This window comes from Bufo bufo, chromosome 2, assembly GCF_905171765.1.
Source record: "Bufo bufo chromosome 2, aBufBuf1.1, whole genome shotgun sequence".
NCBI classification, from domain to species: Eukaryota; Metazoa; Chordata; class Amphibia; order Anura; family Bufonidae; genus Bufo; species Bufo bufo.
In genome coordinates, this window is record NC_053390.1 from 340557583 (window position 1) to 340574721 (window position 17139).

At 42.9% G+C, this 17139-nt stretch overlaps 1 protein-coding gene across 1 annotated transcript in view; it reads left to right on the top strand.

Annotated features, from left to right (window-relative positions):
- PRUNE2 (prune homolog 2 with BCH domain) overlaps window positions 1-17139 on the top strand; it is a 263046-nt gene that overhangs the window by 216270 nt on the left and 29637 nt on the right. The window contains exon 9 of the mRNA XM_040417057.1: window positions 15139-15174. Coding sequence (XP_040272991.1) covers window positions 15139-15174 — 36 coding nt within the window. The remainder of the gene's footprint in view (window positions 1-15138; window positions 15175-17139) is intronic.

Consider the following 17139-nt stretch of genomic DNA (forward strand, 5'->3'; position numbering starts at 1 on the left):
GGCCGGAGTAGAGTACTCAGGTTTCAGCAACTTGCGGACGAGATGGATAAGGTCATACATCTGAGATCGGACAGGCATGTCCATTGTGTAACTCCACCGGGCACAAACTGCCGGTGTAACGCCCAAGCGAGCAAGGACCTCCATTTTTAATTTGGCATAGTCCCGGACATCTGAGGTCATAGTAGACGTAGTAGAAAGGGTGCAAAGATCTCTGCCCACTCTGCTACTGGCAGTCTCTTACTCTCTGCCACTCTCTCAAACACGGTGAGGTAGGCCTCAATGTCATCATCAGGCGTCAGCTTTTGCAAGGCCCGCTGCACAGCCCTTCTCACATTAAAAGCCTCTGGGGGGCTTACCTCCACTCGGGCTGCATAGTAACTGCAGCGTTAACCCAGGACATAAAGCACCAACTTGTCACGCTGTTGCCCTTAGCAACTTGCTGTTGCACGCATTCTCCGCCAATTGTAAGGGATTGCTCTCTCAAGCAAGGCGGCGATGACAGATTCCTTCGCAGACAACAGGATTAAAGTCCAAACAATGCTTTATTTTATGGCACTTTGGCAATTACAGGTGAACCCAGTTATAACTCAATGGGTAAGATGAGGTTCCAGCATCACCAAAACATAAACCAAACAAAATAAACTCCTGACCATCTGGGCTCTAGCTAATACAAATTCGTTTCTAGCTCACCTATTGAGCGCAGGTCACACTCGGAGGCTTCCCTAGCCAGCAAGGCAGCCAGCTTTCTAGGCTTTTTCCAGGCATACCTCCTTCTGACTGACAGCCTGGCGTGTGCTTTTATTTCCCCCCAACGATCCCAGCTGGACTACACCTGGGGATACCTCAGGCTAGGGGAAAACATGCCCTGGAATGGGGGTGGACTGGGGAGGTCTCACTTCCAAACCTACCTTCCCAGTCCAAATAAAATCCAGACCTTGAACTTTAACAAAAAATAGCTCCAGCAACTACGTTTGCTGGATCCAGTGCCATCTTCCTGGATTTTACTTACCTTACGCAGTTGAGGAACCTGGGTGGGTTATACACCCCTTCCAGGACTTTACCATACACTTTACCACATCACCTTTGGATATTATTGAAAGTTTAAATACAGAATAACTGTGCATTAAAGGGGTTTGCCAGGGAAAAAATATATTTAAAGTGACCCTTTGGTTCAAGAAAAAAAAATCACATTAACTGGGGAACAAATAGAGCACTAACATGATGGCCTAATTTTTATCTTTTCAGATGCAAATCTGCCAATTCCCTGGCCCCTCTTCAGCCATCCAAGATGGCTGCACCGCCTTTCAGACTACCTGATGCATACTACTTCCTGCTTCCCTTGGATTAGCTGGCACTGCTCATATAAACAGTACTGGCCAATCCAAGAGCAGGTCTGCACAAGTAGAAGGTATCTTGAGCTACCATTGAACAGTCTTGGATGGCAGAAGAGGAGAACAAGAATTAGGGGATCTGCAACAAAAAATTTAAAAAGACTGTGTAATTGTTCTGTTCATTTCTCGGTTTTTGTGAATTATTTTCTTGAACCTTTGGGTTGCTTTAAAATGGCTCAGTGGGGTGGTAATACATTTAAATAAAGTTGTCCTCATCTCAGTTATCCCTCATCACTTCTGTTCTGAGGGTACCCATTCCACTGCCATTCTCTACTACCTGCTTTAGTGATGATGGCCCAACACAGGGACATGTGACTGCTGCAGTGGACTATGATAGCAGTAACTCTGTAACAAAGTAATGGTATGAATTTATAAAGTTACCAAATTTTATGTAGTGTGGTAAAGTGTACGGTAAAGTCCTGGAAGGGGTGTATGCCCCACCCAGGTTCCTCAACTGGGTGAGGTAAGTAAAATCCAGAAAGATGGCACTGACTTCAGCAAACGTAGTTGCTGGAGCTATTGTTGTTAAAGTTCAAGGACTGGATTTTATTTGGACTGGGAAGGTAGGTTTGGTAGTAGGATCTTCCCAGTCCACCCCCTTCCAGGACATGATTTCCCCTAGCCTGAGGGATCCCCAGGTGTAGTCCAGCTGGGATTGTTAGGGGGAAATAAAGCACAACCCAGGCTATCAGTTTGGGAGTTATGCCTGGAAAGCCTAGGAAGCTGGCTGACTTGCTGGCTATTGAAGCCTGATTCCCCATGTGTGATCTGCGCTCAATAGGTAAGCTACAGACAACTTTGTGTTAGTTATAGCCCAGATGGGCAGGAGTTTATTTTGCTGTGTTTGTGTTTTGGGGTGCTGGAACCTCAACTCACCCAGTGACGATATAACTGAGTGATCATCTGTATTACTGAAGTGCCAAAATTAAAGCACCATTTGGACTTTAACCCTGTTGTCTGAGGAGGAGTCTGCCATCGCCGCCCTGCTTGGGAGAGTGATCCCTTACAGTAGATTCCATTCCAACAATTTAAATGTGATGTTTAAAGGTGTACTAGTAATTTAATTTCAATACACTTGTGTGACAATGTCAGTTAAATTAACAGAACTCTCTAGACCCGGAAGGAAAGTATCATTCAAATCCTTTCCTTGATAATTAGTACATTTCACTGATGCAGATACAGAGCTGCTTTCAAAAGTCTGCTAGTTGCCCTTGGAAACAGACAGGGGTTTAGCTTTGCTGTGCTGTCAGACACGAAGTTACATCATAACAGTAATTTCCTTGTAATTTTTATAGCGAATATCGCCACTTCGAGAATTCGCGAATATTTAGAATATAGTGCTATGTATTCGTTATATCGAATATTATGCATTTTTTTTCAAATCTGAAAACATGATTCCTCTCTGCTTCTTGCTTGTGGGCCAATAAAAAGGAAGCAATGTCAAGTTCACAACAATACTTATTGCACCAATCAGTAATCTGTAGTCAGACCTGCTAAAATGTGAAGTTGCACGTAGTACGAAAAAATATTGTAATCACTGCCGATTAGCGCAATCGCAAATATATTGGAGCACTTGACTCTATCTGCATATAAAGCTATTGTAATGTTCTGTCGTGCCAACCTTTCTCTCCAGTCTCAGGAGAAACTCATGAAACTTCTAGCAACTTGAAAAATGTAGCCAAAGTGACCCACGCCTGTATTTCGCGTTACAAATTCGCATTACATGATTTTTGCATTGCCGATTTTTCACATTCAATAAAATAATCTCGAATTCTCGAATATATGATGAATATTCTACAAAATATTTGTGAAATATCGCAAATTCGAATATAGCCCCTGCTGCTCATTACTAATCTTCTGCCCAATTTTGTAAGTGTCATCTGAGGTCCCACAAGATACTGCTCTTGGATTACAGAAACCCAGGAGAATTCTGAATGTAGATTTATTTATGGATAGAAAAATAATGTAATTCAGAATCACTACAAAAAATGTTTTCCTCTAATTGTACTTGGTATGAGTGAGAAACCAAACTACTTCCAAACTTTTACTAACTATTCCAAACAATTTGCAGAGCAAAATGCTAATTTCTTCGAGAGTTCTAATTGCAGCTATCATTTAATTATTAAATTGGTGAAATTATCTGATGACATTACAGTTACGGCATTCATGCTTGAATTTGTTGCTAAGTTCAGTTCTAAGGTCTAGGCAGAGTAATGTCATTAAAGGGGCAGTTCCATCAGAAAGGGGTAATTTTATTAAAGGGTAGCTGTCATGTTTTCATCAAAAAATCTATTTTAGCATATGTTACTGCTAATCGTTAGTTTCTTCACATACCACTGTTTTCATTGAGTTTTTCCCCTTTGCTACGGCTTTTAAACATTTACAATATGAGGACCTTCTCAAGATGTTGCCAGTTCTCTGAGGCCAAAACTGCTTTACCTCACTTCCCATACACACTTGCTGTAGCCAGCAGCTCCCTGCCATCCAATCAGATTGGATCAGAAGCCTAATGCAGGCATGCAGTGTGAAGGACCGCCCCTCCGTCTTCCTGTCTTAGTCGGAGACAGACAAGCCATAGCAACTGTATTTTAACCACTTAAGGACCACAGGTTTATACCCCCCTAAAGACCAGGCCCTTTTTTACAAATCGGCACTCCACAACTTTAGCGGTTTATTGCTCGGTCATGCAACTTACCACCCAAATGAATTTTACCTCCTTTTCTTTTCACTAATAGAGCTTTCATTTGGTGGTATTTCATTGCTGCTGACATTTTTACTTTTTTTGTTATTAATCGAAATTTAACGATTTTTTTGCAAAAAAATGTCATTTTTCACTTTCAGTTGCAAAATTTTGCAAAAAAACCGACATCCATATATACATTTTTCTCTAAATTTATTGTTCTACATGTCTTTGATAAAAAAAAATGTTTGGGTAAAAAAAAAATGGTTTGGGTAAAAGTTATAGCGTTTACAAACTATGGTACAAAAATGTGAATTTCCGCTTTTTGAAGCAGCTCTGACTTTCTGAGCACCTGTCATGTTTCCTGAGGTCCTACAATGCCCAGACAGTACAAACACCCCACAAATGACCCCATTTCGGAAAGTAGACACCCTAAGGTATTCGCTGATGGGCATAGTGAGTTCATAGAACTTTTTATTTTTTGTCACAAGTTAGTGGAAAATGATGATTTTTTATTTTATTTTATTTTTTTCTTGCAAAGTCTCATATTCCACTAACTTGTGACAAAAAATAAAAACTTCCATGAACTCACTATGCCCATCAGCGAATACCTTAAGGTGTCTTCTTTCCAAAATGGGGTCACTTGTGGGGTAGTTATACTGCCCTGGCATTCTAGGGGCCCAAATGTGTGGTAAGGAGTTTGAAATCAAATTCTGTAAAAAATGGCCGGTGAAATCCGAAAGGTGCTCTTTGGAATGTGGGCCCCTTTGCCCACCTAGGCTGCAAAAAAGTGTCACACATGTGGTATCTCCGTATTCAGGAGAAGTTGGGGAATGTGTTTTGGGGTGTCATTTTACATATACCCATGCTGGGTGAGATAAATATCTTGGTCAAATGCCAACTTTGTATAAAAAAATGGGAAAAGTTGTCTTTTGCCAAGATATTTCTCTCACCCAGCATGGGTATATGTAAAATGACACCCCAAAACACATTCCCCAACTTCTCCTGAGTACGGAGATACCACATGTGTGACACTTTTTTGCAGCCTAGGTGGGCAAAGGGGCCCATATTCCAAAGAGCACCTTTCGGATTTCACCGGTCATTTTTTACACATTTTGATTTCAAACTTCTTACCACACATTTGGGCCTCTAGAATGCCAGGGCAGTATAACTACCCCACAAGTGACCCCATTTTGGAAATAAGACACCCCAAGGTATTTTGTGATGGGCATAGTGAGTTCATGGAAGTTTTTATTTTTTGTCACAAGTTAGTGGAATATGAGACTTTGTAAGGGGAAAAAAATAAAATAAAAAAAAATCATCATTTTCCGCTAACTTGTGACAAAAAATAAAAAATTCTAGGAACTCGCCATGCCCCTCACGGAATACTCGGGGTGTCTTCTTTCCAAAATGGGGTCACTTGTGGGGTAGTTATACTGCCCTGGCATTTTCCAGGGGCCCTAATGTGTGGTAAGTAGGTAAATGACCTGTGAAATCCTAAAGGTGCTCTTTGGAATGTGGGCCCCTTTGCCCACCTAGGCTGCAAAAAAGTGTCACACATGTGGTATCGCTGTATTCAGGAGAAGTTGGGCAATGTGTTTTGGGGTGTCTTTTTACATATACTCATGCTGGGTGAGAGAAATATCTCGGCAAACGACAACTTTTCCCATTTTTTTATACAAAGTTGGCATTTGACCAAGATATTTATCTCACCCAGCATGGGTATATGTAAAATGACACCCCAAAACACATTGCCCAACTTCTCCTGAGTACGGCGATACCAGATGTGTGACACTTTTTTGCAGCCTAGATGCGCAAAGGGGCCCACATTCCTTTTATGAGGGCATTTTTAGACATTTGGATCCCAGACTTCTTCTCACGCTTTAGGGCCCCTAGAATGCCTGGGCAGTATAAATACCCCACATGTGACCCCATTTTAGAAAGAAGACACCCCAAAGTATTCAATGAGGGGCATGGCGAGTTCGTAGAAATTAATTTTTTTTGGCACAAGTTAGCAGAAATTGATATTTTTTTTTTTCTCACAAAGTCTCCCTTTCCGCTAACTTGGGACAAAAATTTCAATCTTTCATGGACTCGATATGCCCCTCACGGAATACCTTGGGGTGTCTTCTTTCCGAAATGGGGTCACATGTGGGGTATTTATACTGCCCTGGCATTCTAGGGGCCCTAAAGCGTGAGAAGAAGTCTGGAATATAAATGTCTAAAAAATTTTACGCATTTGGATTCCGTGAGGGGTATGGTGAGTTCATGTAAGATTTTATTTTTTGACACAAGTTAGTGGAATATGAGACTTTGTAAGAAAAAAAATAATAATTTCCGCTAACTTGGGCCAAAAAAAATGTCTGAATGGAGCCTTACAGGGGGGTGATCAATGACAGGGGGGTAATCAATGACAGGGGGGTGATCAGGGAGTCTATATGGGGTGATCACCACAGTCATTGATCACGCCCCTGTAAGGCTCCATTCAGACGTCCGTATGCGTTTTGCGGATCCTATCCATCTATCAGTGGATCCGTAAAAATCATGCGGACGTCTGAATGGAGCTTTACAGGGGGGTGATCAATGACAGGGGGGTAATCAATGACAGGGGGGTGATCAGGGAGTCTATATGGGGTGATCACCACAGTCATTGATCATGCCCCTGTAAGGCTCCATTCAGACGTCCGTATGCGTTTTGCGGATCCGATCCATCTATCAGTGGATCCGTAAAAATCATGCGGACGTCTAAATGGAGCTTTACAGGAGGGTGATCAATGACAGGGGGGTAATCAATGACAGGGGGGTGATCAGGGAGTCTATATGGGGTGATCATCACAGTCATTGATCACGCCCCTGTAAGGTTCCATTCAGACGTCCGTATGCGGTTTGCGGTTCCGATCCATCTATCAGTGGATCCGTAAAAATCATACGGACGTCTGAATGGAGCTTTACAGGGGGGTGATCAATGACAGGGGGGTAATCAATGACAGGGGGGTGATCAGGGGTGATCAGGGGCTAATAAGGGGTTAATAAGTGACGGGGGGGGGGTGTAGTGTAGTGTGGTGCTTGGTGCTACATATTGCTGAGCTACCTGTGTCCTCTGGTGGTCGATCCAAACAAAAGGGACCACCAGAGGACCAGGTAGCAGGTATATTAGACGCTGTTATCAAAACAGCGTCTAATATACCTGTTAGGGGTTAAAAAAATCACATCTCCAGCCTGCCAGCGAACGATCGCCGCTGGCAGGCTGGAGATCCACTCGCTTACCTTCCGATCCTGTGAACGCGCGCGCCTGTGTGCGCGCGTTCACAGGAAATCTCGCGTCTCGCGAGAGGACGCGCCGGCGCGTCCAGGCGGAATCAATCAACCACCTCCAGGACACGTCGCTGCGTACGGCGGTCCGGAGGTGGTTAAACTCACCCCTACCCTTCACTCTCTGGTTGGAGTGAATGGTGTGACTGAGAAAGTCAAGCAAGGCTGTTTGCCATGATAAAACTCCAAATAAAGGAGGAAGTTAAAGAACCAGGTCAGAATATGTGGAGTGACTTCAAAAATTACATCCAGAAAACCATCCAGCGTTTAAATTTTTTAAATTACATTGAATATTCACATATAGGCTGTTAATATATCATAAACATTTTTTATGGATGTGTCCTTTTAAAGGGATTATCCAGCTTTGTAAAATTGACGGCTTATGCTTAGGATAGGTCCTCAATATTCGATCAGTGAGGGCTTTGACTCCCAACACTCCCACCAGTCGGCTGTTTGAAGGGGTCACAGAGCTATTTCAAGTGTTGCAGCCTCTTCAATGTTTACATAGAGTTGTAGTCTTATTCATACTCAGAACACCATCATTTCTGTACTGGCAGTTCTGAGTACTGGAGCCTTGTCCCAATAAAGGGATTGTTCCCACACGGCCAGTTGCTTAACATACTCTGTGGTATGTGGCATAACTGCCAAATCTGCATGGTTATGAAATATGCAGGGAAATATAGCAGATGATCTAATGTGCATGATAAGTTTCCATCCAAAAGCGGGGTAATACCTTATAACCAGAGTTAAGAAATGTTTAGGTAATGCATAGTTATGTAATGTCTACTTTGCCATTATTCTACCGTTTACATATAAAATAACCCTGAATCAAAGAAATTTTCCAGGGGAAAAAATATTTAAAACATAAAATGTAAGGTGGGACAACACTAGTAGTATGTAACGTGCTGCAGTAATAAATAAGCTGCGCCTGTAATCCTACCCAATCCCCTTTTTACCCCCACATAGAAAGGATGCTCCCTTAGTGCTACCTCATAATAGTGAGGCCCCTTAATGCCCTCTCCAGACTCCTCAGAGCAGAATGATTTGTCACTGAGTTTTCAGCAAAGCTTTGATATGTCATAAAGGCATATGAAAACTTTTGATTCATGGGGGTCTGAGAGCTGATACCATCTATCCCTAGAATGAAGGATTCAGGGAAAGAATCAAGATGGGCCCATAGACTTTCTATTACGTTCATCTCCTAAAGTGAGGAAAGAGAGTATGATATGTCAGTGCTCATTTTAGGGATCAGTGAGAGTCTCAGCACTCAGACCCTACTGATCAAAACTTGTCTTTATGACATCAAAGTTTTCTGAAAATGCAGTGACCCTTTAAATGCCCATCACACAGAATGAGATGCCTTTAAGTGCCCTCACTCAAGTGATGCCCTCTAAGTGCCGCCCACACAGTATGTCCCTCCCTTAAGTGGCTCATACAGTGATGCCCCCTTATTTTCCCTCCTCGCAGAATTGTGTAGCCCCAACACATAGTGATGCCCCCTTAAAGGGTTTCTATCACTTCATATGACATAATTAGCTGGCAGACACTAGCGATCTGCTAGTGTCTGCTCTGGCCAACCATCCTACTATAATCACTTGTGGGGCAGCGGTTTTGCTAAAAAACTAACTTTTATAAATATGCTAATGAGCCTCTAGGTGCTATGTGGGCGTCATTAGCACCTAGAGGCTCCGTCTACCTTCATACACAGCGGCCGCCCAGCACGTCCCTCCAGCCCGCCCATGTCCTCCTCCGTGTGACGCAACGGCCGAATTCTCGCGCATGCGCCGTGCGCGGCTGTATTCGGCGCATTAGAGATGTCTGAGCTCGGAGCGGTCAGACATTCAATGCGCATGCGCGGCTGTATTCGGCGCATGCGCATTGAATGTCTGACCGCTCCGAGCTCAGACATCTCTAATGCGCCGAATACAGCCGCGCACGGCGCATGCGCGAGAATTCGGCCGCTGCGTCACACGGAGGAGGACATGGGCAGGCTGGAGGGACGTGCTGGGTGGCCGCTGTGTATGAAGGTAGACGGAGCCTCTAGGTGCTAATGACGCCCACATAGCACCTAGAGGCTCATTAGCATATTTATAAAAGTTAGTTTTTTAGCAAAACCGTTGCCCCACAAGTGATTATAGTAGGATGGTTGGCCAGAGCAGACACTAGCAGATCGCTAGTGTCTGCCAGCTAATTATGTCATATGAAGTGATAGAAACCCTTTAAGTGCCCCCCACCAGAGTGATGCCCCATATTGCCTTAAATTTAATACATGAGTGGCTTATTACGCTTTGGCCAAAATGTACACCAATGCCTCATTCAACATCCAGCATAGAGGCAGGGCAGAGTGCTGGTTGCAGAGTGCTATTGCATTTGTGTTTTTGCGTTTGTATGTGTATTTCGCTATAGCGATGTGCACCTGCATACAGGGTTGTGCTGACTGAATCCCCCACAATTTAATACACTGCTCAAAAAAATAAAGGGAACACTTAAACAACACAATGTAACTCCAAGTCAATCACACTTATGTGAAATCAAATTGTCCACTTAGGAAGCAACACTGAGTGACAATCAATTTCACATGCTGTTGTGCAAATGGGATAGACAACAGGTGGAAATTATAGGCAATTAGCAAGACACCCCCAATAAAGGAGTGGTTCGGCAGGTGGTGACAACAGACCACTTCTCAGTTCCTATGCTTTCTGGCTGATGTTTTGGACACTTTTGAATGCTGGCGGTGCTTTCACTCTAGTGGTAGCATGAGACGGAGTCTACAACCCACACAAGTGGCTCAGGTAGTGCAGCTTATCCAGGATGGCACATCAATGCGAGCTGTGGCAAGAAGGTTTGCTGTGTCTGTCAGCATAGTGTCCAGAGCATGGAGGTGCTACCAGGAGACAGGCCAGTACATCAGGAGACGTGGAGGAGGCCATAGGAGGGCAACAACCCAGCAGCAGGACCGCTACCTCCGCCTTTGTGCAAGGAGGAACAGGAGGAGCACTGCCAGAGCCCTGCAAAATGACCTCCAACAGGCCACAAATGTGCATGTGTCTGCTCAAACGGTCAGAAACAGACTCCATGAGGGTGATATGAGGGCCCGACGTCCACAGGTGTGTATCAGCAGTTCCTGCAAGACAAAGGCATTGATGCTATGGACTGGCCCGCCCGTTCCCCAGACCTGAATCCAATTGAGCACATCTGGGACATCATGTCTCGCTCTATCCACCAATGTCACGTTGCACCACAGACTGTCCAGGAGTTGGCAGATGCTTTAGTCCAGGTCTGGGAGGAGATCCCTCAGGAGACCGTCCGCCACCTCATCAGGAGCATGCACAGGCGTTGTAGGGAGGTCATACAGGCACGTGGAGGCCACACACACTACTGAGCCTCATTTTGACTTGTTTTAAGGACATTACATCAAAGTTGGATCAGCCTGTAGTGTGTTTTTCCACTTTAATTTTGAGTGTGACTCCAAATCCAGACCTCCATGGGTAGAAAAATTTGATTTCCATTTTTTAATTTTTGTGTGATTTTGTTGTCAGCACATTCAACTATGTAAAGAACAAAGTATTTCAGAAGAATATTTAATTAATTCAGATCTAGGATGTGTTATTTTTGTGTTCCCTTTATTTTTTTGAGCAGTGTATATCAATCACTGATAACACCTCCCCTTTGTATAACTATCATTGACTGACAGCTATCTATGTATACACACTTACACAGCGAATGCTATCAATCACTGATAACACCTCCCTCGTGTACTTTAAGTGACCGACAGCTATCTCTGTATACACACTTACACAGAGAATATAATTAATCACTGATAAAAACTCCCTGTGTACAAATATCAGTGACTGACAGCTATCTATGTATACACACTTACACATAGAATGCTATCAATCGCTGATAACACCTCCCCCGTGTACAGATATCAATGACTGACAGCTATCTATGTATACACACTTACACAGAGAATTCTATCAATCGCTGATAACACCTCCCCCGTGTACAGATATCAATGACTGACAGCTATCTATGTATACACACTTACACAGAGAATTCTATCAATCACTGATAACACCTCCCCCTGTGTGCAACTATCAGTGACTGACAGCTAAATATGTATACACAGTTACACAGAGAATGCTATCAATCATAGATAACACCTCCCCTGTGTACAGCTAGCAGTGACTGACATCTGTCTATGTATACACACTTACACAGAGAATTCTATTAATCACTGATTACACCTCCCTCTGTGTACAACTATCAGTGACTGACCACTATCTATGTATATACACTTACACAGAGAATGCTATCAATCACTGATAACACGTCCCTGTGTAGAACTATCAGTGATTGACAGCTATCTATGTATACATACACAGAGAATGCTATCAATTACTGATCATACCTCCCTGTGTACAGCTATCAGTAACTGACAGCTATCTATGTATGTACACTTACACAGAGAATGCTATCAATCACTGATATCACATCCCCATCTACAACTATCAGTGACTGACAGCTATGTATGTATGTATACACACTTGCACAGAGAATGCTATCAATCTCTGATGACACCTCCCCTGTGTACAAGTATCAGTGACTGACAGCTATCTATATATATGCACTTACACAGAGAATGCTATCACTGATACCTCTCACGTGACCAATGAAGTCATAAAGAGCAGAGTTACAGCTGTGGATGTGGAACCACTGTGCTAACCACTAGGAGTGGTTGGCTACTGACCTACAGGAGTCAGAGACACCATTGTGGGGCACCAGTGAGTCAGGCAATTTTCATAGTCAGGAACAGGCAGAGGTCAGGGCAGACATCTCAGGATCAGAACAATGAACAGGCAGAGGTTGGAACACGAGCAGACAATATAGCTCTTTTTCAGAAAGCCAGCAAAACCTAGCAGACCCAAGCAAAACCTGTTGATCAAGGGTGGAGCCAAGAGCCCATCATATATAAGACAGCTGATGGGCTCATTAATCAGCAGCTGGACAACAACACACAGAGCTAGGAGAGGAGGGTGCTGACCCATGCAGTGCTGAAACTGAACACTGAGCTAGTCCCAACTTAAGCACAGGCAGCCGACGCCTGTGCGAACAGGACTACAGCGGCCTGAGCCGCCATTGTAACAGAGATTTAAATGTATAGGTCGCTTTCACACGAACTATACGGATTGTGTGAGAATATGTTCAGGAAAGAACTGATGGTTTTGCACGCAAGTTCAGTCAGTTTTGTCTGTCAGTATTTTCGTTTTTCCGTGTGGGTGCAATCAGTTTTTGATCAGTACGCAAGACCCATTCACTTATATGGAGCCTGAGCTGCGTGAAAAATGCAGAATGTAGAAGATGCTGTGATTTTTCCTGAACGCAAAAATGATGTGTGAAAAACAACGGTCGTGTACACAGATTTATTAAAATGAATGGGTCAGGATTCAGTCCAGATACTATGTGTTTGCTTCACGCATCGCACCCAGCTGGAAAACTCGCTCTTGTGAAAGAGGCCGAAACTACAAGTTTTACTGAATCTTTTCCCTCAAAACAATGCATCAATCAGCTCAGCTCCTCCTGCTCTATAACAGGCTGCCTGCAGATTAATCTGCATTTATAGTGACAGGTCCTCTGTAAATCCACTGTAGCATAAAGAGTCAAAGGACAGTGTATAACTCAAATGATGCAAAATGTATTGAGACTCCAAGGTCTCCCGCACAGAATGCAGCATTGATTAGGACAATGATGTCCTTTAATGCGGCAACCATTGGTTCACTTTCATCTGCCACCCATATCAGCTTCATAAGGGACATCATTGTGTGAAACGTCACTGCTTTCTATACTGGTGACATTGGAGTCTCAATGTGTTTTGCACTAATTTGCATCCTCATCATTGTGTGCTATCCTTCAAGGCTTTATGCTGCAGCGGAATATACTGTAATAGTATGTACATTTTTCTTAAAGCCATTACTGAAATGGCATATGACTTGAGTTCTTCTAAAATATATATGTTGATGAAAAATCTTATGAAAAGTGTTGTTTATTTAAACTTTCCCTATTAATACTTATGTCTGCTTTGTACAACCCTTTAAGATAGATTCCGTGTAGGTAAGCTAGTATTGGAGGAAACTAAGCATTGAAAACAGTAGCAATGTGCTTCTTCAGTGCAAGAGCTGCTTTTTGTAGCCAGTCTGCTCTGGCTTATATATCAGGGTCCAGGAGAGTGGGCCCCACTTGCTCATCAGCAATTCCCCAGTATAACCACAGAACTACCTGTTAACTATATTTGCATTGTTTAGACAAATGACTCGACTACTTTAACTTAATCATGAACATTAACCAAGATGAATGGCACCTTTACTTTACCTGTTTCACCTCTGAAAACTCCGGTTATAGTGCCCTGTGAGTCACAGGTGCCCAACCCTCAGTTCTGTCTAACATTCCCCCTAATTACAGGTGTACGTGACACAAACTGCGCCAATGGATCTGAGGGGATTTCCGCTAGCTCAGCATTCAGTAAGGATGTTTGGAGTACTTTTTCCAGGAACAGTGCCACTTTAGTGTCTGGGCTGTGTCTGGTATTACAGCTGAGTTCCATTCACTTTTGGGACAGAGTTGCAATTTCATTTTTAGAACACGCTGCCTTCAAATCCATAGACAAGAGGTCGGGAAAGGAACATCCACTGTGATCTTTCTGCAGGTATCTTCCAATACATGAAGATTCACAGACAATCACTGCATCCAAGTCCTCCAGTCCTTTACACACTTCCAATCTGCCTCTTGATCCTACTCCGGAACGCAAGTAGGGATATCCAGTAGTGAAATATTACAACGAAGGAGAACAATGTATAAAGTGCTTTATTTTACTCGCAAACATTGGTTAAAATGTGCATATCATTAAAAGCCTGCTGAATAGGCATGCTCTGGAGCTCGCAGAACAGATAAAGAGGGGGAGATCAGAAAAGCAGTGTAGAAGCAGTTCTTTTATCAAGCCCAGTATCTCAACTAGCTCTGACACCCCCCCTTCCCCCCCCATTTCCTGTAAGCCATCTTCTGAGTCTCTGTTACTGCAGATGGATCTTAACTAACAACAGGCAGTGGACTACAAGGTGAAAGTGAGACCCCCTAGTAGCCATGGCTTTTCAGATTTTTTTCAGGTGGATACAGGCATAGGGGTACATTTATTAAGACTGGGTTTTTAGATGCCGGTCTTAATAAGCCCCATCGCTGGCAGGGGATCGCTGAAGTTATGGAGAGGTGCCGGCCTCCGATCATCCACCAGTTCTAAATGTAAGACAGCTTCCAAGCTGTCTTACATAGACCTTTTTCTACGCCTAAAACAGGCGTAGAAAATGGTAAATGGGGTGGCCCGTCCCCTTCTCCGCCCACAATTCAAAACATGGCGTGAGTGGGGCGAAGTCGCAGATTGTGGCGCAATCTGCGCCTGAAATAAGCCTAATTTAGGCATATTTCAGATTGATAAATGACCCCCAAATTATTTAAATGAAGTGATTTAGAAATTTGTTATTACCATTCTCTATTAAATGAAATGAAATTGTGTGAAAGTACAGTGGCTGTTTAATGGTAACTCTCAATGGATTATAGAAAGTGCTGCCTTAGTGTATTTAGTGAAACTGCAAAATTCTAAGGCATAATATATTGAGTATATGAAATTGCACACCAGCATTTCTTACCCACTGGTTCCTATCCCCACTCCATAATATCCCCACTCAATCACTTTTCTCTTGGAAGGTATGAAGAATCAAGGTGTTTTCCAAGGAATGTAAGGTAAATATATCAAACAGCCCATACTCCTCGCACTAACCAGTGCAAGAATGCGCATCATTTTGGCTTGTGTTCTCTGCAGTAAGAATGCCAGCCTATACATGCATGCACTGCAAGGTACAGATTCTAAATTTTTATTTCAATACTAATAACTGAAATAGCTTCAGTAAAATTTAACTTTCTCCTTTTTGGCTGCAGCTTGCTTTATGGTAACATGATGTTTTCTATGCAGTTAGCATGTCTTCTAATCCCTGCTGCTTTGTTCTTTGTCCCTCCTGCTTAACCAGGCTTGAGGACTAAGATCTTACTGAGCCTCATCCTCTCAGGAAGCCATGTAGACATATCCCATATTATCAGATTGATCCCATCAGAGAAGTTAGTGTTTGTGGTGTTAAAGTACACAATGTTATTTATGAAATTTCATACATTAAAGATACTTTATTAAAGGAAATCTACATTTCAAACAAATATGATAAAGATGTTAAAAGCTCACAAACAAAAAAAAAGGTTTATTCGTTCATTGTCATTAAAAAGAGTATAAAACCCAAATCGTTATATGTTATAGGCCAAATAAATCGTTATCTGTTATAGGCCAAGTGGAGGTGAATATACGTTGTTCACAATTGACTACACAGGTGTATCTCAGTTAAATACTGCACACCATAGGCATGTGTGTGAGTCACAAGAACTGTTCCTCTGGGTGTCTATTTGCAAGCCCAATCTGAGCTGTAATGCAAACAGACACACAGATCACTGCTGGAAATATTGACTGATACTGTCCATACACACAGTGGACTATGTAAACTAACTGTCCAAAAAAAAGTCGCCACCAAAGCAAATAGTTATGAGCACCCTATTAGATAATTACTGCATGCGCGATTATCTTTCAGCTGGCAACAAGTTATTTAACCCCAACTGGTGCAATGAGTTGCTTCTCATTTCTTAAACAACCATGTCAAAAGACACATCTCGTGGTCGTGGAAAAGATGTTAGTCTGTTTGAGAAGGGTCAAATCATTGGGGACCCATCGTATTCGAGGAAGAAATGTGGAGGGGAAAAAATCCTGAATGATCGTGATCGGCGATTACTTAAACCTTTGGTGAAATCAAATAATAGTGAAAGTAAAAGCATTTCCACATGCACAATGCGAAGGGAACTCAAGGTATTGGAACTGAACAGCCGTGCAGCCATAAGAAAACCACTAATCAATGAGGCAAACCAGAAAAAGAGGCTTCAATTTGCTAGGGAGCATAAAGATTGGACTCTGGAGCAATGGAAGAAGGTCATGTGGTCTGACGAGTGAAGATTTACCCTGTTCCAGAGTGATGGGCGCATCAGGGTAAGAAGAGAGGCAGATGAAGTCATGCACCCATCATGCTTAGTGCCTACTGTACAAACCTGTGGGGGCAGTGCTATGATCTGGGGTTGCTGCAGTTGGTCAGGTCTAGGTTCAGCAACAGTATGTGCTCCAAGAATAAGGTCAGCTGACTACCTGAACATACTGAATGACCAGGTTATTCTATCAATTGATTTTTTCTTCCCTGATGGCACGGACATATTCCAAGATGACAATGCCAGGATTCATCGGGCTTAAATTGTGAAAGAGTGGTTCAGGGAGCATCAGACATCATTTTCACACATGGATTGGCCACCACAGAGTCCAGACCTTAACCCTATTGAGAATCTTTGGGATGTGCAGTCAGACTCTACCATCATCAATGCAAGATCTTGGTAAAAAATTAATGCAACACTAGATGGAAATAAATCTTGTGACATTGCAGAAGCTTATCGAAACAATGCCACAGCGAATGCGTGCCATAATCAAAGTTAAAGGCTTTTTTTTGGCAGTGTAGATGTCGCATAGACTATCACTGCGCATCAGTTGGTAGCTATCAGTCAATAAGACCAATGTGCCAGCAGCGAAAGTATCCACAACAGGCTCGGTCAGAGCAACAGTGTTGCAAATGG